Below are 20,895 nucleotides of genomic sequence, written 5' to 3'. Positions count from 1 at the left end.
AGGGATCGAGGGTCTCGCGCCCATGGAGCCTCACCGTCATCGCGAGCAGCCGCATCGCAGACTCGTACAGCTTCCCTCCTCTCGCCAGGTCCTGGCGAGACCAGAGGCCGCGGGTGGGGGTGAGTTGGCAGGAGACTCCATCGTAGAAGAGCCTCTCCTCCTTCAGCGCCCTCCTCGTCTCCTGCAGCAGCTCTAGGATGGAGACGGAATGGACATCGAGGTCCAGCAGCAGCGCCTGGAAGTCACAGACAGTCTGCAGAGCCAGCCCAGTGCACTCATGGAACTTCCCGCCCATCACGTCGTTAAGAGCTCGCAGCCGGCTCCACTTCATGGACTTGGACGAGCTGGAAGACAGCTGGGCTCTCTGCTTGCCGTCGAGCGGGAGCCACTTGCTCTTGACGGCTGCTAAGTTCTCCTGGCTGAAGAAGACGGACTGAGGGAAGAACTGGTCCGGGAAGAAGCAAGTTGCCTTGTCGCAGCCGGAGGGGGTCAAAGGGATACATCTGCCCTCCCCTTCCCATGCTATGAACAGCGGAGGCAACTTCTGGACCCCCTCCTCCTTCCCCCCTCCTTCCCACGTCCATGGTATGAAGATTGTCTCCCTCCACCTTCGCTCCCTGCTCCTCTTCTCCTGATCGCTCGCAAGAATGTCAAGCAGCACAATCACCCGCTGCAGCACGTTGGCTGCCGCTTGCAGGATGACGGGATGGTACTCAACCTCTCCTCCGGGGGGACAGTCACCGGCGTTCAGCCGGACACAGGACAGCACCTGCTGCCATGCTCCCTCCACATCGCTGCTCATTTTCCTCAGGATCCTGTCAAACTTGACAGAGTTCGCCCCTTGCAGCTCAGCCTGCACAGCATGTGCCAGAGCGTGCCAGTACATCTCGACGCCCACCAGGCAGCACGAGAGCGAGTGTAGCACTGTACCGCTGTGCACGATCCAAGGGACGAGAGGGGCAGGGGAAAGACCATGTGTACCTGTGTAGTCCTTCAGCCTGTCCATCCAATCTGAGAAGGGATGGTTGTTGGAGCTCGGGACGTCGGCAGCATCCACGGAGAAGAGAAAAGTTCGAAGCTTTCGGCAGTCGAACAGGTCGTCCGAAGGGAAGACCTTCCCTCCCCTGATATCAAACCGAGAGAACATGGGGGCAAGGATACAGCTCTTCAGCGCTAGCTCGTATGCCTGAGCAAACACGCCCTTCCCCGGTGACCGCAAGGTGGATGCAGCTGCGAGCAGACTGCAGTCCCCGACTTCCTTCCTCCCGCTCTGTGAGAGTTTTTCCTTGAGCTGTTTGAGGCAAGACATGCCGGAACCGCAGGAACGAGAAGTTCGATCTCAGAGACGAAGGTCGGTGATCATTTCAAGCGTCAACGGAGGAACGATACAGATCTACGACATGTTTTGTCAAATGTTGCTTGCATACAATACGCTACATGCATCATTCGCTTCATGCCCTTGAAGTAGCAACGCATATGGATAACGATCAATACCTTTCAGGCCTATTTTGTTTATCACGTGGATCGCACCACCATCTATTCAAGTGCCCTGTTCCTGAACTCTTTCATCTCCCCTCCAATGCTGCTGAAGCTCCTCTCAATCCTCTTCCTGCTCATAATGCAACTCCTTCAACTGTTCCTCTTACCGTTCCTCACCTGTCCCCCTTGATGCTCCTGCTCCTCTTCCTCATAATGCTCCTACTCTCAATGCTCCTGCTCCTGCTCCTACTCTCAATGCTCATGCTCCTGCTCCTACTCTCAATGCTCCTGCTCCTGCTCCTGCTCCTGCTCCTGCTCCTACTCTTTATACTCCTGCTGATGCTCCTGCTCTTGCTGCTCCTGCTCCTGCTCCTGCTCCTGCTCCTGCTCCTGCTCACACCACTGCTCCTTTTGCTTCGTCCTGCTCCTGCTCCTGCTCCTGCTCCTGCTCCTGCTCCTGCTCCTGCTCCTGCTCCTACTCTTTATACTCCTGCTGATGCTCCTGCTCTTGCTGCTCCTGCTCCTGCTCCTGCTCCTGCTCCTGCTCCTGCTCCTGCTCCTGCTCCTACTCTTTATACTCCTGCTGATGCTCCTGCTCTTGCTGCTCCTGCTCCTGCTCCTGCTCCTGCTCCTGCTCCTGCTCCTCCTCCTGCTCCTCCTCCTGCTCCTCCTCCTGCTCCTCTAGCCAGCTGTCCATTGACATGACCGGCTTTCACTTTCACCTCCCCGACACGCTAGCTGTGACTGCACGACCTTGCACGCACCAGCATAGTTTGCACCAATTGTAACGGTTATTGTAACCGTCAAATAATGATTTTGGAGCTTTGGAGCTGCTCACGTGTAGCGGCCATGCTGCAACAGAGTCGTAGAGTGGAAGATAAGGGGTAATGGGCGTTCGGCTGGAGCAGGGGAGGGACGAGAAGGTCAGGGAAGCTTGCTCAGTCAGTGGAGGAGGGAGGAGGAGAATGGGCGGGACCAGAATGGAGAGCTACGGGGAGAGATGGCTGAAGATCCAATGGGAGGATTTCATGCAGAGGATTTCTCGAGTATTGATTTCATGGCTCATGAGGATGTTCAGCAAGTTTGAGTGACTTTCTGAGTTGTTGATTGATCTGTAGAGGAAGAAAAGTTTACAATGGTGTCGTATCCGTGCAGATGAGCGAACGAAGAATAACACAACTTTCATGAAATTCCTCCATGATGGTAGTTTAAGGGAATCAGCGGATGCCTCCTGAATGATAACGTTCCAATAGTGTCATAGTGTCCGAAAGAGAGAATGAAAAGAGGAATTGTGAGGATAGAGGCATCTGTGGTCCTCAGAGGGACGGCCATCAACCTTTCAGTAGCTCGAACTGTCTTGCGACTCCTTTCTTGCCAAACAGGAAAATTGAAGTCTGCATGAAGAGGAGCGATGATCTTATGGTCTCATCCCTTTCCCGTGAGACCTGATAGTCTAAGACAGTGAGACGAGAGTTATTCACTGCGGGAGTTGTCGAAATCATGCTGCCCATGACGAAATGAGTAGAGTGAGCCCTGAGTTCTGATATGCCGCATGCAAACATCACGTCCATGCGCTGACATCGACCAGAGCAGAGACATCCAAATTGATCTAATTGTGTGATGCTTGTCTGCAGGTGTCAGTTTGGAGAACCCGAGCTTCATGTTGGGCCTGTAAGGCCAGTACAAACGATTGAGTGTTACCAGCATTGCACATCGCAGTTTGAACAGTCCGGACTGTCAAGTCTCACGTACATGAACTTGTCCTGGACGCGTGTTTCGATTGTGCAAGGGATGATCCCTGCACACTTGTCTGCACAGCTTCTCTTTATGCCTTGAAGCAAGGAAAGTCACAGCTCTGATCCGTACAACTTCCCAGCTTTCCGCCGGCACAGTCCTTGAGTGTCAGCTGCTGGAATCCCTTTTGGCGTTTCTAGTTTTCGAATGTTTACTTCCAAGTTTTATGGGAGAGGGAAGACCGAGCAGAAAGTGGAGAAGCCCAAGATGTCTAACAGCGTAGAAGATCGCCAGAAAGCAGCGGCGGAGGCGAACAAGGCGTGGCATGAGAAGATCAAGCACATGGAGGCTTTGGAGGAGAATAAACCTCGTCTCTCAATGGCAGCATTCACTGAAGAGATGAAGAGGGATGCTGACAGTCAAAAGTCTCTCATCCCGATAGTTGCCGAATTGCTTGCCAAGCTTGTAGAAGCGAATGACAAGGTAAGCTAACTTTCGTTGTCGGGCAGCTCGCATGTTCTTCTTACGCTCGGCGTTGTACAGGTTGCTACAGACCGTGAGCACATCACTGTATTCCATGCGCAGAAGGCGCCTGCTGTGAATGTCATCGACTATGCTGAAAGGTAGGGGAAGTGTTTCTAAGTAATGATCCTTGAGTTGGAATCGTAGAATCGCCAAATATTCTTCATGCAGCTATTGCTGTTTTGTCGTGGGCGTTATCTACATGGATAGATTTATACAGCGGCAAAGGATGCTAGAGAGGGATTTCAGAATCAACTCTTTGAATGTGCATCGATTACTTTTGGCGAGGTTGAGAAATCTCGCTTTCTCCCTTTGTTCCTCACTCTTGAACAGTGTGATGGTTGCTGCAAAGTTCCTTGACGACTTCTATTACTCTAATGAGTTTTGGGCGAAGGTGAGAATCTATTGTAGTCACTCGCTGCTGTCTGTGCTCATTCCGTTTGTGCCTTCAGATCGGAGGAGTTCCAAATGTAGAATTGAACACTCTTGAGATTGAGTTCTTGTTCCTTACCAACTTCGAGCTCCATGTACGCATGTCATCTTGTTCACTGCTTCAAGCGATTGAGAAGTGAGATGCAGGTCGCCAGAGATGTGTACGACAGTTACAGGGAGGAACTGCTTGCATGGAACCACGGTGCCCCATCGCGGTATGGCAAGGAACAGTTCAACAGCCTTCTGTGCGAAGTTCGCAAACCCAACCCATTCTTCTTCAATGAGCAGGTGTCAGAGGGTGGAAAAGAGCTTGCTGCGGCGCCCCAGGACGATGCAATGGTGATCGGGTGAAGATGGCGGCTGAGGACCGAACTGGGGAGCGCTAGTCTTACCTCTCGTCTGGTCGATCCAGGTTCCAGAAGAGTGATATAGGATGCGCTATCGACTGCAGAGTCCTGAGGGCTGTTGTCTGCGTGAGAGTAGAATGCATCTCAGTGCTTGTCATGTCGAGAAAGAACAAAAGATGAAGATGTTACTTTGCTGAGCTTTGACTCAGGGTGAGCCTTGCGGGAGTGACCGTTGTTGACTCTCAATCAGATTTTTCAAATTCTTTGCGCTCGTTCTGCATGAAGTGACGGGAGCGAATCATTTCAAGCCGCCCATGAAAAAAAGAATGTGCAAAGAGACCTGACAGACAGCCACTTTTCCTTGGCGAAATGCGACAGAACTTGATGATGCGCGGCTGATGTCAGCGCCCGGCCCAGCAAGAAAATGATTCGCTCGGAATTGTCAGTCTAGCAATGTGAGCCGGCCTGCGGCACTGTGACGCCCAGTGGCGGCCCGCGCCGCCGGCGGCCGGGCTCCCGCTCGGAACTCGCCGGGACTCGTGAAGTTCACTTGACAGTGCCACGGTGACTGAGTCCACGCCGGTGCCGCACTGTGACCAGACCGCGGCGCGCCGGGCCACGCCGGTAAACTTCCGTTCGAAGTTCAAGGGCCGGGCGGCCCGACTCTGGCACTTGGCAGGGTACCCGGCGCCACCGTCCGGTACTTGAAGCCCGGCTCACTGGGGACGCCGCCGTTGGCCCGGTCCGACTGCCCGGCCCGGCCCGGCCGTGGCGGCCGGGCGTCAACTTATGGTTCAATGGTTTAACTTCCACAATCGTGAAGGGTAGGGTCCTCTTGTCAGTGTCAGGCGGTGGTTGCACTTTGAATTCCGTGAAAAAAATTCCGAGCAAAGTAAACTACAAAATACCCCTACCCCCATTAAATCCACAAAAGTACCCTCTATTCACCACTTGATTCTGATAGTCTGACTTCCCCTACCATACAATTTCACTGGATCCATCAAATTATAACCCCCCCCCCCCCTCACTAAAATCTCGGATGCAAACGTAGTGCCGATTACGAACCTGTAAGCGAAGTTTGCTAGTCTACCCACCCTCTTTCCTATTCGCGGTCTATCTACCCCCTACGATACAGAATATCCCTCTTTCACCCCCTACAAAGCCTTTTTGTGAAGGGGTATCTGACGGTCAGTTGTGCTTCAACGCTCAGGTACCCCAGGCATATAACCCCCCACCCTTCATTTTTCATACGATGCCCTTTCCTAACACAAGGTCAAAAGACCCCTTGTAGTGACTTTGAAACTTTCAGGTCAAGTTCTAGGGTGGGGGTTGGTCATCCCCATGGGGGGTGGGGTAGTAATATAACTTGTCCTCATGGTAGTGGTTCTGGTTCGATTTGCGTCGTAAGAGGGGGTAGAGGACCGGATCAACTTAAGTTCGATACAGGGGTGGGTTCGGACCGAAGGTAGGGTGGGGCTCATTTTTTGATAGGCTGGATGGGGGTGGGTGGGTATCTCAAGTTGAACCAATATCGAGGGACGGGACTCTGACCAGAGGAATGTCATGGTGTGGTCTCCTTGATAGGGGGGTACTCTGAGGGTGAGTGAGGGGTATATGCATGGAGGGGTTGGGTACCAGAGTCGTTGGGGTGGTCCGGAGGAGCAGCAGGGATGTGAAAAATGGAGGAGAATCGAATCAAAGGGTGGGGTCATATTCAACAGGAAAGGAGGGGTGAAAACCACTTCAAGATAGAATGGCCAAACGGAGAGAGGTGGTAAAGTTTGAATTGAGATATGTAGGTAGGGTGATACACCTTACCATACTTTTAAAGACCATATTACACTAGTAATACCCGGTGTCTCCAAGACTTGCAAACTTCCATTGGTACAGGGGTGGTACTGTGGCTGCAGGGTCATGAAAGGATACTAGGGCATAAAAATGGACCTGTTTGGTAAGGGGGTAGGGTATTGATTTGGTTATCAGGATTGGGTGGGGGTGGCATGGGAATGGGTGGGGTATATTTCCATGGGCCCCATGGGGTGATTCACGAATTAGAAAATTTATCTTATCTATTTGAAATGTTTGAAATGAGGACATGAGGGGGTCTTTTCCCAACCATAACACTTGGAATTGCTAGGTGGGGGTATTTCACTGGTACAGATATTTCAGAAATAAGATTTCAGATTTGGTTTGGAGCTGAAGCAAGAGGTTGTGGGCGCGAGGGTTGTAGATGGGTTATCCGACTTTCGTGAGGGTGGGGTACTTATTGCTCAGTACAGCAGGGGTTGTATGTATGAAATTGATAGATTCGACTGGGGGTAGGGTACATTCTTAGCTGCGATGACAGGGTGGGGTGAAAGATACCGGGCAGGGAAATATGAACATGGTGGGTTGTAACGCTATTCCCAGGGGGTACGGAATATGTTGGGGTATATTGGGAGGTGGAAGGGTAGTAAAGGGAAGTGCATGGGGTGGGTCGGTGTGTTGGAATCGAAGGGGGTAGGGTTTTGGTAGGGAAGGGGGGTGGGGTTATGCCTGGGGAGAATGGGCTATGCATGGCAGTGCCGATATGAACTGGAGGAAGAAAGAAGAAGAGAGAGCGAAGGGAGTGAGAGGAGAGGTTGCGAAAGAAGGAGGGGATCGTGCATGAGAGGTTTTGATAAGTGACGAAAATGCATGGAGAAGCTCTTTTCAAGAGTGATGATGGAGTGATGGAAACGGGAGTGAATTTGGTCCTTGGGGAACTGGGTCGCACGATCGTTGCGATGAGATGTTGATAGTGTTCGGGAGGATTTTGGGTCAGACACAAGCAGAATTCATGTTCAGAATAGTGGGGTTAAGAAAAAAATACGTTTTTGCATGAAAATTCATGAGAGTTTGAAAATGATTTGTAGATCTTTCGAGCATTGATGATGTGTTATTCATGGCGTCCATTTGGCTGCTGACAACTAGTTCTAAATCTGCTCGATTCCAGGTCACGGTTAAACCCTTCGAAGGATCGTGTTGAACTCGAGGAGCTCCGACTAAATCGCAAAGTCTGGCTCGTTTACCGAGCGTCATTAGTCGTGTTAGGATATCTTGAGGACCTTCGTGAGCAATGCTTCAGTTTAGAAGTGCGTCGGATGCAGACGACATCTGCAAGGCAGTGGAAGCTGTGAGCGATGACATGGCAGCAGCAGCCTTGCAAGACCTTCCTCAAGAAGATTTCTACGGTGACGAAGGCAACAGTGATGACGAGGAGGATTCTGGCACCCCCACGGGCAAGGGCGAGAAGAAGAAGCGCAGCTGGCTGGGCAAAGTCGGCAAGGGCCTGTACAGGAGGAGTGTGAACTTGGCCAAGAGCTCTGGCCTCGTTGATACTCCTGCTTCCAAGGAGGACCAGGATCTCCTCGCCGCCGTCCTGTCATGTAGGTCGCCATTCGCGGTCAAGGCCGGCGGAGTTGGCATTCAGAATCCTGAGCATGCCAAGGCTTGCAGGAGCGTGCTTTCCTTGATGATCAGCCAGATGGGTCGCAACCTTCTCAGTGGTGGGAATGTGATGAACGTCAGTTTCCCCATCCAGTGCTGTCAGCCCAGGACTGTGTTGGAGATCGGAGCCCAGATGGGACAGTTCACGCACATTTATTTGCCTCGTGCTGCTGCTACGAAGGATCCCGTTGAGCGCATGAAGAACGTTGTGGCTTGCTTCGTTGCTGCGATGCCGCTGACATCCGGCAACTTCCTCAAGCCTCTCAACCCCATCCTTGGCGAAACGCTGCAGGTGGACTACGGAGATGGCTCAAAGTTGTACATGGAGCAGACTTGCCATCACCCGCCAGTGTCCTCCTTCTGCCTGGTCCCACCATCGCAATCGTACACTGTCTCAGGTTATCAGACCTTCAACGTTGGATGGGGATACAACAAGATGTTCTTGACAAATCAGGTGAGGCGTACAGCACGTGAGTGAGTGAACGAGGTGACTGACGCTGTTGAGCGCAGGGTGTTCGCACTGTGACGTTCTCCGACGGGAGCTCCATCAGCCTGGACTTTCCTCAGGACCGATGGATCAATGTGTTCTGGGGTGATATGGTTCATCAAACCATCGGGACACAGACGTTCACCGATGAGAAGAACGGCATTCGCTGCAGGTTGGAGTTTGGAAACCCCTCCAACAGAAAAGGAATCCCCAACGACTTCTTTGAGGGTGTTATCGAGCAATTCGACTCCAAGAACCCCGATGCTCCGGGAACCGCGTTGCATCAGGTGCAGGGAAGCTGGTTAGGGTTCGTGGACTTCGACAAGACACGCTACTGGGACATCCGAACAACGGAGAAGACCCCGATGAGTGTTCCTGCCGACATGCTCAAGTCAGACTCGCGCCATCGTACTGATCGCAAGTTCCTCGAAGCCAAGGATTTCAAGAAGGCACAGGTGCCTTGTGTCAATATTCGCATCCTATTCAAGTTCTGAAGTGTTTGTGTATTTCAGGCTGAGAAAATCCGATTGGAAGAGAATCAGCGCCATGAACGTCGTCTCAGGGAGGCCGTCCACGGAAAGTGAGTATATTGTCTTCGCGTGCGTCTTTGATTCATAGTTGACGTTTGCGTAGGCACTGAGTTGTCGTTTGGTTGTAACTTGCACGAGCAAGTGCTGAGAACGAGATTGAGACATTATTCATCTGTTGAGGGGAGATACACGTTCCATGTCATCGCGTGTGCCTTTGCATTACTATCGCACGCATCTTCTTGTGCTGGGGGTCGTTTGCTTTGTCGATTAAGTTTATATAAAACGAACGCATTTGAACTCTGTCGAATTCTTTTGCCGTCCTGATTTACACGCTGATACCTTATTGAACACCCTCTACCTTTGCCTTCTGATGATGTCTCCCATGTCCCTTGGTATGGCAATGATGATTTCAAACTTGATTAGAATGGCTTCTTTCTATAGGATGGAATTATGAGACGGGAATGCATGTAAGAACCCTCGACGGAACTGATACATGTTAAATGTCACTTCACTTCTTCTTGACCGAGAGTATCGAGTTGTGTAGTGACTCCAAGTCTGCCTCGACTTTCTTTGAGTTTGTCACCATCTTACGGAAATCAGCCAAGCTGATCTTGCCATCGCCATCTGCATGAGGTATCGTACTCAATACAGGGAGAAGTAAATACAAGGATTGCCTTACCAACATCTGCTGTTTCTATCAGAACAGCAACATCTTCGTTGGTCACTTCTCCAAACCCCAAGCTAATTGATTGCAACGTGTCATGAAAGAAAGGAGGAGCAGAGAGACTAGACATTACTTGATGAAGATGGAGCGAAGTACCTCGATGTCGACATATCCTGTCTCATGCGGGTCGTATACTTTGAAAGCCTTGGTGAGCACCAGCGTGTGAGTGTGTTGGAGGATTCAAGTAAATCATATCATCATCATCATCATCATCATCATCATCATCATCATCATCATCATCATCATCATCATCATCATCATCATCATCATCGTCTCCATAACATCTTCTTCTTCATCATCATCATCCTCGTCATTATCCCACCTCCTTGACTGGATCGAAATCTTTCAGCTCGTTATTGACCAGAAGCTTCTTCAGCGTGTTGAACCTAGCATGACACATCAGCCCTTTCGATCCGATCACTCATGTCCTCCCTCTTGCCCCCACCCCCGCCCCTGCCCCTGCCCCTGCCCTTGCTGTTTCCTACGCCCCTGCCCCTGCTGCTTCTCCCATCTTTACTCACGTGAAATCGGGCTCACTGATGAGAAACTTGTATTCTCGTGCTGGGAGATTCTTGTAGAATACACTCAATCTGCTCTCAGTCAGCACAGAGCGGGTCGTTCATATGCCCTCTCACCTCTGTTTCAGATCTGCAGGGGTCAGAACACCTTTCTTGTGCACATCAAAGAAGTCAAAGGCTGCTTTGAGCTCCTCCTCGTCCACTGTGTCATGATTCACAAACAGAACAGGGAGATGCTAGTAGCCCAGACCGTATACTCCCCCAAGCTCATTTCTCGGAACGGGATCTTCTTCACCCTCGTCTCTATGGGGACTCTTGGAGCTGGCAGCCTCCTCCGACATCTTCCTGATGTCAATCACGCCGTCACAAAAGCCATACGTAATTGGCGGTATCCCCTTGCTAATCAACAATAAATGTCTCTCCCCAGTCATTAAACCATAAATTTCTCTCCCCAATCACTCTACTTCACTTTCTACGTCCTGTTCCTCATGTCAATTCTGATCCTCATGTGGATCATGTCAACTCTTCAATCAACATCTCCATCTCCATCTCCACCTTCCCAACTCCTGCAGCCCACCATTTTGTGGAATAACCGCAACCATTGCACAACCCGTACAACACACAATTCAGTTGTGTCCTCGTACACCCGGTACTTCGTAGCGATACAAGGCTCTATCACACCGGTACCTTAATAACCCTCCCCCCCCCTCCACCCCCTTTCAGTTAACAGGCTCGGCGGCCCGGGCCGGGGACCCGGCCGGCTTCTCAACTCACTGAGACCCAGCGGCTCCCGGGCGACCGTTACTGGTTACGGTCGGACGCCGAGTCGTCACTGACTGACTGCAAGTTTTACTCAAAGTTAAGTTAAAGATCAGTACGAGGACAATCAGGAGAGTCGAGGAGGCTTGACCCTGACACTGTCGCACAGGCCAAACGGCGAGAAGAGAAAAGACAGCGAGAACCAAACCCAATCCTGCCAACTGCTGCCCCCAAACTTAACTGATACCTTCACTTAACGGCGCGCTGGACAATCCCCCCGCGCAGCCATGCCAGCGATGTCGCAGTGGCCGCCGCCGAAGGAATGAGACGCATACCGGGATGCACCCCGGGCGATGATGGCAGCGTAGGACAGGGAGGCCTTGAGCTGACGAAAGATCCTGGACCGGATGCGTTTGCAAGTCGGATCACCTGAGACGTCTTGCGAGGCCAAGAGACCACTGAATCCTCCGTCCTTTAGGCTCAAAGTTAAGTTAAAAATCAGTACGAGGACAATCAGGAGACTCCCGCCGGTGCCCGCGGCCCGGGCCTGGCATACGCCGGACTCAAGGGGAAAACAAGTTCGCCGATGATGGCCGGGCCCGGACCGTCAGTCCGACCGTGAGCGGCCGGGTCCGATCGGCACTTGATAGCCAATGGTGACTCAGTGAGTTTGTTCTGACCGTGCGGCATCGGTGAGATTCCTGGACAGTTCTCGAGCCCCCCTCAGTTTCATGAAAGGGGGAAGAGGGGTCAGTTTGCAGTAAAGAAGGGGGGTACAGTCCCAGCCTGGGGTAGAGCAGGATGAGGCAACGACCAGGGCGGAGAGTAGAGACCAGTGCTGAGAGGAGGAGGAGGAAGAGAGGGAGGAGACGATGAGAGCTGGGAGGAGGAGAAGAGAGGAGTGAGATGAGAGAAGATGATGCATGCGAAGAGAAAATCTTTGCAGGTGAGAAGAAGAAAGAGCAGAACAGTGATGGAAGTGTCTTTTTCGGGCCTCATAGGTTCGCATGGAATTTTTGATGAAATTAGTAGGTGGTGGAAACAATGACGATGACGATCATCAAAAAACTATGTTGTGCTCATTCTTGGTTGTCACAGTGTGCAAGGACACGATTTCCATCGAGTTTGAAGCTCTGAGGACCTTCTGATTGCAAACGGCATGACATGACAGACAGGTCGCTCCCTGGCATCAGCCTGCATGTAGTTGCAGGATGAACTTGATCTCTTGTCTCCTGTAGTCTTGCTGCTGCTCAAAGTTGATGCCCGCAATGGCTTCCTGCTCTGGAAGCCTTGGCGGGCAGCGACGCTGGGTCCAAGTGGCCTTGGTATGCCTTCTGTACCTGGAGGAAGCAGCCATGGTACGGTTCAAGATCCCCAACTCTGTCTGCGGCAGGTCTTTACGCCATGAGAAAAGTGAGGAGATGAACATTGCCGCAGGCCGCCCATCACATACCTGTGCGATGCTGTTCCGATCGGTTTCACTGGTACCACCCCTCCTCCTTGCTCTCCTACCCCACTCAGCGAGTCTCAAAGGAGCTCCTCCGCCGGCCTCGCAGGAGTGGTCTGCTGTCACCTACGACAACGGGACCAAGAGGTCAGCTAACTTCCTGCTGGCTGACCTTATCAACCTCTTCCTTTCAAGGATTCCGTCGCAACATTGCGTACCCGATCAGTTCTGCAAGTACGGGATGGTCACATACGTGAGTTGTCGGTGCGCCATGTAGCTGCTGTTGAGTTCTGTCCCAGGCGTTCGGTCGCAACAATTATGCTCAGCTAGGAGTGGGAGATTATGTCGACAGGAAGGAGCCAACGCCCTTGTCAACCGTGTACGCGCGAATAAGCAAACTTCGATGTGACATGCGGGAGAGTCTGGTGAGGCAGTTGGTGACTGAAAGAGCAGGTGGAGCTCAGTCCTGCATCTTGCAGTGGGAGGGTCCAAACACCCTCTACTCATGGGGGAGAGACGATCACGGTCAGCTGGGTCAGGTGACGCGCGTCAAAGGTGCTAGCGACGCGTGTGCTTGACGGGCTTGCTGACGCAGGGAGCGCATTACAACGACACTCTTCCGAACGAGGTTCAGCCGATCTCAATCGTTGAGTTGGCGATGGGCTTCCAGCACACGGTGTTGACGACTCCTCCTTCGGCAGGTGAGGCAGAGCTTGCAGTTTCTCTCTTACTCGCTGTTCTGGCAGTCGACTTCTTCGAGTACGATGGGTTTGCTGGCGCGCAGAACGACTTTGTTTTCTACGGACAAGCTTCGCAGCCGATAGCCCCTGCGACTGATTGTCCCAGATGCGTCCCATGGGAAGGCACGCCGGTGCCTGCAGGCGTCAAGCAGACCTACAGCGGAAGGCAGTGCTACAGCCCCAGCTGGGCTGCCGCCAACGGCATCAAGCTTGTCAACACCTGGTGCTGGATCGGACAGTTTGCTGCTCAGGTGCTTGTCAGAAGCTGGTCGAGCCTGTTGCTTGACTGTGACGTGGCAGCCTTGCTCGAGCGCCCTGAAGGCTCCTATCGGCATCAACTGGTGGATTTCGCCATGCAGCGACCTCGCCTTGTTCAGCATTACCCCAAACCCTCCTCTTAGGCTAACCAGCGGAGCGATATGGCGAAAGGTTCCTAGCCAGTGCTGAGCGCCGGCAGTCTGTCCTGACGTGGGAACAGCAAAAGGTCAACGTGTACGATGCTTGGCAGTGCGGGTTCTTCTTCTCGATCTCCAAGAACGACCCGACAGGGGGCGGCAACGGGATAGTGTTTGCCATTCAGAACCATGGCATACAAGAGCAAGAGAGACCGCTGGGAGGATCCGGAAGGTGACAAGGGAAGGAGGACATGCCTGTCCGCTGATGTCTTGCCTTTCCTCGACAGCGATCTTGGGATAGCGAGGTCTACCAAGACTTCGCTTTCGGATGGAATCCCAAACTCCTTTGGTATTGAAATCTCGACGGCGCCTGGTAAGGGAGGGATCAACGTCCGAGGTTGTTACGGCGCGCCCTACACGACCATCACTGCTGGCTCTCAACAGAACTGCTTCTTGGTTCAGAGTGAGCTCCTTGCTTCTGTGTGATGTGCCAGTACAAGTCATGAGCTTCCAGGCGAGTGGAAGCCTCGATCCACCTGCAACGTGTACCGTCCTGAGACTTGCTGCTCCGACGCGCAGCTGCAAACGGTCAACTCGTGCTTTGTAAGTTGTGTGCTGGCAGAGGTCGAGTCATGACGTGTGGGATTAGATGGAGGACGTGAAGGACGGGGCAATGCATCAGCTGCTCATCGTCTACCGCCCGTTTGTGATCGAAATCTTCCTGGACGACACGAGGAGCCCCAAGATAAGACACGACCTGGACCTCCGATCTCACATCTCCTCCTACGTCTGCAGCGCTGGCCCGAAGCAAGGAGCTGCATGCAAGTGCGACGGCGGGGCAGTCTGTGGAGGAGCCGTGGACACAGTCACCTGCCTCGCCTACTCGTGCGTCAAGGACGGGAAAGCGTGGATCGGTTTCACCTCCTCCACGGGAGATGCATACAGCGTACACGAGGTGCTGAGTTGGAACTTCCAGAACTTCGGTCAGAGCGGGGGGGTGGACACGTTCGGGTTCAACCTCTACAGCCAGCTGGGACTGGGGGACGCAGTCAACAAGGATCTTCCTAACCTTATCACGTCCCTCGACGGAGTTGTCATCCTCGACTTTGACGCGGGGGCCTACCACAGCATCGCCGTCACCACGTCAGGGGACGTGTACACGTGGGGGGCGAACAACCTGGGACAGCTCGGGCAGGGCGATCTCTCGATTAGGACGACCCCCACCAGGGTTCGCTTCCTCCAGAGCGCCGTCACCTCGGCGCAGAACGGGGACCCATGCATCTGTGGTAAGATCGACCCCAACTGCGCCGCCCTGCCGGCAGTCTTGCCCTGCACCTTCAAGCCCGTCAAGGTCTCGGCTGGCGCCTATCACTCGCTGGTGGTGGTGCAGAGAGACGCAGGGGCGCACGAGGTGTGGGGGTGGGGCGACAACTCCTTCGGTCAGCTGGGCTGCCTCGTCATCTCAGGAGACGTCAAGTGCCCCTGGACGCTGCAGGGGCCCGGGACTCGGGGCAACTGGCCACAAGCTGCTGTTCTTAACGACCCCTGCTCGGGCTCCAACGTGCGCTGCATGTCCATCCCCCGGAAGTTGAGCATGTTTGATCCCCTAGGGGATTCTGGGATGGTGTTCAGCCCCCTCGACCTCGTCTCTGGCTCCTTCCACAACGTCCTCATCACGGCCTCCTGCGCCAGCTGCCCAATGCCCTCGCTCTGCAGCACGCTCAAGCTCTCTCGCGCTGACTGTGACTGCGACGGAGGGGCGAGGAGTCGCAACACGATGCTGGGAGCGTCCGCCGACATCCTCTCAACGACCCCTTGCATCGCGAGGGATGGCGAGATCTACACGTGGGGCAGCAACGTGAGGGGTCAGCTGGGGACCAACTGCTCGGGAGGTGAGAACGTCAACAGCCCCAGCCAACGCATGTGCCCAGACTCTCCTCTCCCCATCCGGCTCAACAGCGACAGGCCCATTCCCCTCCTCCCCTACATGCCCTCCGTCTTCCCCTTCTTGGGGTCCACCATGGTGTCCAAGCCCACCCAGGTAACGGCGAGGGAGGATCATAACCTGCTGATCATGAGCGACGGCACGCTGCTGGTGTGGGGTTCCAACTACTACGGCGAGCTGGGAAAGGGCGATCATATCTTCAGCGACGCTCCCACCAAGGTCCCCTACTTCGAGGCCGCAGAGCTCCCGGCCCCCAACGTCAGCCCTTTGGACGGGCTCGGAGACAGCATCAAGACGCTGCCGCCCAAGGACAACAAGGCAATGCGCCCTGTGTCGCTCGTTGCCGCCGGGCTGCATCACTCGGTAGTGGCGACGGAGTGCGTGGGAGCAGGCTTCACCTACGACGGTCTCTGCAACTGCCGGAGGGGATGGAAAGGGCCGGACTGCAACATCCGCTGCAACGGGGGGACGGCGAGCCCGTGCAGCAACAGGGGGACCTTCGACAAGTCGAACCGAGTCGGGGATCGAGCTACCTGTAAGAGCTACCTCGACTCGCTCGCTCGGCAGGGCCTGTGGAACAACAACGGCACGTGCGTGGGGTTGAAGACTTCGGAGACGTCAACCAAGTCAGGATGTCCGGGTACCCTCGTTGCCAACGACTGCCCTCAGGCCTGTCAGTTCTGCGACGCAGAGCTCTACGACTGTGAGAACGACGGGACTTGCACGTGCACCAACGGGTACACGGGGCCAGACTGCGGCATGCAGTGTATCCCCAAGGAACCTCAGTACAACTTCCAGACGCTGGGAGGTCAAGCGCTGTGTCAGTGTAAGTCCTGCTACACGGGTCAGTACTGCAATGTTGACATCTGCAACGTCAGCGGTGAGTTTGACTTGTTGGTCGTTTGACGTGCTTGACCTGAGAGACATGTGAAGGTACCTCGATAGCGACAACGCCTGCCGGCTCCCAGACTAGCGCTGCTCAACGAGAGATGACTGGGTGCGCTGCACTGCTGGCATTGTTAGTGATGCTGTGGAGCTTGAGATAGCGAGACGGTCTGGTAAGAACAATATACATTCATTCATCATGATACAACATGTCATTGTGACTAGAAGAGAATATGCGCGTACTGGGTTTCTAGAAGTTTGAGCCTCCTCTGCCATGCACTTGTCAGAGGGGAAGGAGAAGATCGGAGATCACCTGGCACTCCTCGTATGATGGAGAAACGATGTTGAGGGAGAGACTTTCCTGAAGGATAGTGAGGAGAAGTGGAGGAGGAGAGATGAGCAGGTAGCGGAGGTAGAAGGAGGAGGACAAGTAGAGGAGGATAAGTAGGAGGAGTAGCGGACAAGGGAAGAGCAGGACAGGAGAGGGCAAGAGAGTTGAGAGGACAGTATGTGGGGAAGGGGAACGACGGGGCAAGATGAGATGAGGGAGATGAAGCAGCAGAGGAGATCGAGCGCCTTGTCCAGCAGATCATAGGCGACTTGGATGTCCTTCTTGATGGCCTTCTTGCCGCGTGACGTGTCACTGAGCTTCTCTTCTGCCTCGAGAGTCTTCTGAAACAGAACTTCCACGAGCTCCTGTGGAAAGAGAGGAGGAGGAGGAGGAGGGGGAGAGTGTCTGGCAAGGAAGAGAAAGAGGAAGAGGAGGAAGGAGTGGGAGGAAGAAGCGGGAGGAAAAGGAAGGAGGGTAGGAGGAGGGTGGAGAGGGTGGAGTATCGAGGAGGAGAAGGACGGAAGGAGGGGAAAGGGTAGACGAGGAGATCTCAGTAGCGAAACTTCGCCTGCTCGGCATCACCTTGATGGCAAACTTGAGATTCTTTCGCAGGTTGCTGCTGTGCGGATCATCTTCGGCGTCGAGGTGGCGGCAGGCTCGTAGCAACGAGTTCAAGTCGTTCTGCACGAGGGAAAATCAGGAGGCGCAGGAGAGAGAGGGGACAAGCATGTATGACATGACATCATACCATGTCGAGCACATGACATGACATGACATGACATGACATGACATGACATCATTTTAGGGTCCATCTCTCCCCTCCTCTCTCACCTGTACGTCAACTATGCTCTGCAGCAGCATCAGCTCTTCCTTGGGCCATGCAAACGCCTCTAGCGCCTCCTTCGACAGCGCTCCCTCCCTCTCCAGAGCCTTAGCTTCCGCTAGCAGCGACTTGGCGTCGTCGAAGTTTCTCATCGCCCTCATCGTTTCCTTCACTCGCTCGATCTGAGGAGCAAAACGCTCGGCGCGGGCCAGCAGCTCCTGATGAGCCTTGGAGGCTTTTTCAGCCGCCTCGTTGGCTTTCTGCAGAGCCGTCAAGGAGGGGAAGCAGGAGGGAGGGAGGGGGAGAGGGGAGGAGAGCATGGGAGGGAGGCAAGATGGGGGGGGAGGAGGTGAGAGAGGAGAGAGAGGAGGAGGAGGGAGAGGAGAGGAAGCGGACGGGAGGAGCATAGGAACGGATAGAGGAGAGAATTCTGCGAAAGACCTTCTCAGCCTTCGAAAGCTTAGCTCGAGCCTTGTCCAGGTCCTTCACTTCCTCCTCCAGTTTCAGCACCTCCTTCTTCGCCTTGCTCTTGTCGAACACTGAGAACAAGTTCATAGCTGCCTTCATCACCGTCGCGGTCCCCGGCCTCTTCTTGGAGTGTTTCTGAGCAGAGGAGGAGGCGGAGGGAGGGCGATGGTGGTGGTCGGTGGAGGAGGAGGAAGCTGGGTTCCTGGTGCGTATGGTCATGTAGGAAGGACTCTCAGACGCCCCGTTCTGCTCTAGAATGGCAGCGATGTTCTTGTAGTTTTCTGCCTCCTTGCCGCGCACAAGGGAAAGGGCATGGCAGCTTCTTGCAAGGGTCAGCGGCGTCTCGCCTGCAGAGTTGGAAGGATTCAAGTTGCAACTGCGGAAACAAGGGTGAGAGAGATGCACTCAGTAGGGATGATGAGGATGAGGATGATGATGATGATGATGATGATGATGATGATGATGATGATGATGATGATGATGATGATGATGATGATGATGATGATGATGATGATGATGATGAGTGGAGGAGGAGGAGGAGGAGGAGGTAGGAGGAGGAGGAGGAGGAGGAGGAGGAGGAGGAGGAGGACGGAGGAGCGAGGAGGAGGAGGAGGGGAGGAGGAGGAGGAGGAGGAGGAGGAGGAGGAGGAGGAGGAGGAGGAGAGTAGTCGAGTTAGCTAGATGTTCTAACAGGAGAGGAGAGGAGAGGAGAGGAGCATTGAACACGAGGAGATCACAGGAAGCATGAGCAGGAGGATCGGAGGGAAGATCTTGCTCCACGACGCTCACCCTGACTGAATCAGAGCATCCACTGCTTCCTCATGCCCGAAGACGGTCGACAGCAGCAGCGCCGAGTTACCCTGCCCGTCCTCAACATCAGGATGCACCCTTTGCCCAGCAGCTCCTGCAGCTCCTTCGCATCCCCTGACCTTGCCGCTGCAAGATCGCTGCTTCACCCTCTCCAGGGGATCCGAGGTCGCCTCCATTCCGGCTGCTCCTGCTGCTCCTCCTTCCCGCCGCCTGCTCGCCTCCAGCATGCTGGTGTCTGCTCCCTTCTCTCGGAGGTAATCCGCCACCTCTTCATGCCGGTGAAGCTCAGCAAGCACCAGCGCCGTCCTCCCCTCTGCATCCTTGTTGTCGATCTCCGCTCCTCTCCTCAACAGCGTCCTAACTGCCTTCTTCTGCCCGCACGTGCTTGCTACGTGCAGAGCAGTACGGAAGTGTTCGTCCCGGAGGTCAGGGTCGACTATGCTTCCGTCCTCTATCATGGCATCCAGCTTGTGGTGCTTTCCCTGTTCCGCGGCTCGAAACCAGGCCTGCTCTGTCCTCTTTCTCGCCTCCTCGATCGCTCTCTCATTGGCACGCCTCGCCTCCTCCTCCAGCTCCCTCATCCTCTCCTCCTTTTGCCGCAGAAGCCTCTCCTCCTCCTCCCGCAGGACCTGCAGGTGCTCTTCCTGTTTCCTCTCGATGAATTGTCGCAGACCCCGCGTGATCACCTCCTCCTCGTCCTCCTCCATCCCCGACCTCCGCAGCTCCTCCTGCGCCGCTGACAGCAGCGACTTTGCGTTGCCGAACTGCTTCTTCTCAGCCGCAGTCTTCGCGTCCTCGCACAGTTCCATCCCCTTCTTCCGATGTAGCTGTCGCTCATTCTCTCTCTTCTCCTCCTCCGCTCGCATCCTCGCCGCGATCTCTGCCTCGAGCTTCGCCCTCGCTTCCTGTTCTTCCTTCCTCCTCCTCGCCTCTGCCTCCTGCTTCTTCCGCTCGATCGCCTCCTGCTCTCTCGCCCGCTCCTCCTCGGCCTTTCGAGCCTCAGCTGCCAGCCTGCTTTGCTCCCTCCTCTGTGCCTCTCGCTCCAACGCCTTCTGCTTTCCTCTCTCCTGCGCCAGCCTTTTTTGCTCCTCGAACCCTTCTAACTTCCTCAAGCTCCCATCCACCTCCTCCTTCTCCTCCTTCCTTGAAGCTTCCTCTGGCGATGACCATGCGCTCTTCACCTCCTTCGGAACGTCAGAGGAGACAGTCGGTTTCGACTCCCCTTCCCCCTTCTTCTCTTCCTCCTCCTTCTGAGCCTGCTGCCTTTCAAGCACTTTCTTCCTCCCCCTCTCCCTCGCAAGTCTCTTCTGCTCAGCAAAGGAGGCAGCTCGGCTCGCAGACTGCAGCTGGAATCCTGCCAGAGGCCTGTCGACCGAGGACGGAGGGGAGAGATCGGATAGACGTAGCTCACCGTCCTCCACCTTGTGCGGGGCTGAGATGGAAGAGGAGGAGTGAAGAGCAGGAGGAGGAGGAGGAGACGAGTGGGGACGAGCATCTCCAACAGAGTTTGCCTCCTCCTTCCCTTGGCTCTGTTGCGCCTCAGGCAAGGAGCAAGACTCCTTACCCCTGTCCTCTCCCTCAGCTGCAGCATGTGGAGGCTTCAAGACCTCGGGCAAGTGACTTCCCTTGTCAGCTTCTTGTTTCCCAAACTCTTGCTTCTCTTGCTCTTTCATGCTCAACTGCCGCAGTAGAGCCCTCTGCCTCCCCCTCTCCCGCGCCAGCCGTTTCTGCTCCTCCAGAGTCGTCGAGGACCTCTTACTCAGCCATGAAGGTTTGGTCGAGCTCGTCGGAGCATCTTTCTGCACGTCACCTGCGAAAGTTTTATTTTACTGCAACAAGTTTACGAGACATGTCAAGAGATCACTTGTTTCCGATTCCTCCCCTGTGGGCGGAACTTCGCTCTCGGGCTTCGCTGGCTGCAACATCTCAGGTCATTCAAGAAGGAAGACGTTTACAGATCAGCAGAATGAGATGAGGGAGGGAGGGAGGGAGGGAGGGAGGGAGGGAGGAGGAGGAGGAGGAGGAGGAGGAGGAGGAGGAGGACGGACGGA

The 20,895-nt window shown here is 54.4% G+C and overlaps 7 protein-coding genes across 7 annotated transcripts; 4 read left to right on the top strand and 3 right to left on the bottom strand.

The window, feature by feature from the left end:
- Positions 1 to 692: 692 nt before the first annotated feature.
- On the bottom strand, positions 693 to 1,395 carry GUITHDRAFT_153003 (hypothetical protein; the record flags this gene model as incomplete). Its single annotated transcript, XM_005831181.1, has 1 exon — positions 693 to 1,395. A coding segment is annotated over exon 1 (562 nt), but the record flags the coding sequence as incomplete, so codon positions are not given.
- Positions 1,396 to 3,765: 2,370 nt separating this feature from the next.
- GUITHDRAFT_43885 (hypothetical protein) lies at positions 3,766 to 4,353 on the top strand (the record flags this gene model as incomplete). The annotated part of the gene is made up of 5 exons (XM_005831180.1): positions 3,766 to 3,836; positions 3,883 to 4,023; positions 4,069 to 4,129; positions 4,188 to 4,270; positions 4,323 to 4,353. Coding segments are annotated over 5 exons (387 nt in total), but the record flags the coding sequence as incomplete, so codon positions are not given.
- A 3,162-nt stretch (positions 4,354 to 7,515) lies between these two features.
- On the top strand, positions 7,516 to 9,294 carry GUITHDRAFT_153002 (hypothetical protein). Its single transcript, XM_005831179.1, has 4 exons — positions 7,516 to 8,436; positions 8,493 to 8,924; positions 8,982 to 9,049; positions 9,103 to 9,294. Exons 1-4 carry the CDS (start codon positions 7,612 to 7,614, stop codon positions 9,107 to 9,109), a joined length of 1,332 nt encoding a protein of 443 aa, XP_005831236.1. The 5' UTR covers positions 7,516 to 7,611; the 3' UTR covers positions 9,110 to 9,294.
- Positions 9,262 to 10,588, bottom strand: GUITHDRAFT_95073 (hypothetical protein). The gene is made up of 7 exons (XM_005831178.1): positions 10,492 to 10,588; positions 10,359 to 10,443; positions 10,245 to 10,313; positions 10,046 to 10,109; positions 9,797 to 9,867; positions 9,679 to 9,740; positions 9,262 to 9,623 (listed from the first exon to the last, which is right to left on the bottom strand). Exons 1-7 carry the CDS (start codon positions 10,580 to 10,582, stop codon positions 9,508 to 9,510), a joined length of 558 nt encoding a protein of 185 aa, XP_005831235.1. The 5' UTR covers positions 10,583 to 10,588; the 3' UTR covers positions 9,262 to 9,507.
- A 1,508-nt stretch (positions 10,589 to 12,096) lies between these two features.
- GUITHDRAFT_153000 (hypothetical protein) lies at positions 12,097 to 13,107 on the top strand. Its single transcript, XM_005831177.1, has 6 exons — positions 12,097 to 12,393; positions 12,438 to 12,484; positions 12,534 to 12,594; positions 12,643 to 12,700; positions 12,747 to 12,852; positions 12,901 to 13,107. Exons 1-6 carry the CDS (start codon positions 12,269 to 12,271, stop codon positions 13,023 to 13,025), a joined length of 522 nt encoding a protein of 173 aa, XP_005831234.1. The 5' UTR covers positions 12,097 to 12,268; the 3' UTR covers positions 13,026 to 13,107.
- A 1,136-nt stretch (positions 13,108 to 14,243) lies between these two features.
- On the top strand, positions 14,244 to 15,749 carry GUITHDRAFT_87467 (hypothetical protein; the record flags this gene model as incomplete). The annotated part of the gene is made up of 2 exons (XM_005831176.1): positions 14,244 to 14,810; positions 15,615 to 15,749. Coding segments are annotated over exons 1-2 (690 nt in total), but the record flags the coding sequence as incomplete, so codon positions are not given.
- Positions 15,750 to 19,080: 3,331 nt separating this feature from the next.
- Positions 19,081 to 19,278, bottom strand: GUITHDRAFT_49121 (hypothetical protein; the record flags this gene model as incomplete). Its single annotated transcript, XM_005831175.1, has 1 exon — positions 19,081 to 19,278. A coding segment is annotated over one exon (198 nt), but the record flags the coding sequence as incomplete, so codon positions are not given.
- Positions 19,279 to 20,895: the final 1,617 nt, after the last annotated feature.

This window comes from Guillardia theta (assembly GCF_000315625.1).
Source record: "Guillardia theta CCMP2712 unplaced genomic scaffold GUITHscaffold_41, whole genome shotgun sequence".
NCBI classification, from domain to species: Eukaryota; class Cryptophyceae; order Pyrenomonadales; family Geminigeraceae; genus Guillardia; species Guillardia theta.
The sequence above is the reverse complement of the archived record's forward strand: the minus strand, read 5'-3'. Positions and strand labels throughout refer to the sequence as shown.

Bases quoted from the DNA above. Each gene is read 5' to 3' on its own strand.
- GUITHDRAFT_153002 (XM_005831179.1), top strand. From the start codon at position 7,612: ATGCTTCAGTTTAGAAGTGCGTCGGATGCAGACGACATCTGCAAGGCA. The intron at 8,437-8,492 runs GTGAGGCGTACA...TGTTGAGCGCAG, and splicing joins AGATGTTCTTGACAAATCAG to GGTGTTCGCACTGTGACGTT. The intron at 8,925-8,981 runs GTGCCTTGTGTC...TGTGTATTTCAG, and splicing joins AGGATTTCAAGAAGGCACAG to GCTGAGAAAATCCGATTGGA.
- GUITHDRAFT_95073 (XM_005831178.1), bottom strand. From the start codon at position 10,582: ATGTCGGAGGAGGCTGCCAGCTCCAAGAGTCCCCATAGAGACGAGGGT. The intron at 9,868-10,045 runs GTGGGATAATGA...GTGCTCACCAAG, and splicing joins ATTTCGATCCAGTCAAGGAG to GCTTTCAAAGTATACGACCC. The intron at 9,741-9,796 runs GTAATGTCTAGT...GCAATCAATTAG, and splicing joins CTTCGCTCCATCTTCATCAA to CTTGGGGTTTGGAGAAGTGA.
- GUITHDRAFT_153000 (XM_005831177.1), top strand. From the start codon at position 12,269: ATGGCTTCCTGCTCTGGAAGCCTTGGCGGGCAGCGACGCTGGGTCCAA. The intron at 12,485-12,533 runs GTACCACCCCTC...CGAGTCTCAAAG, and splicing joins TGTTCCGATCGGTTTCACTG to GAGCTCCTCCGCCGGCCTCG. The intron at 12,701-12,746 runs GTGAGTTGTCGG...GTTCTGTCCCAG, and splicing joins AGTACGGGATGGTCACATAC to GCGTTCGGTCGCAACAATTA.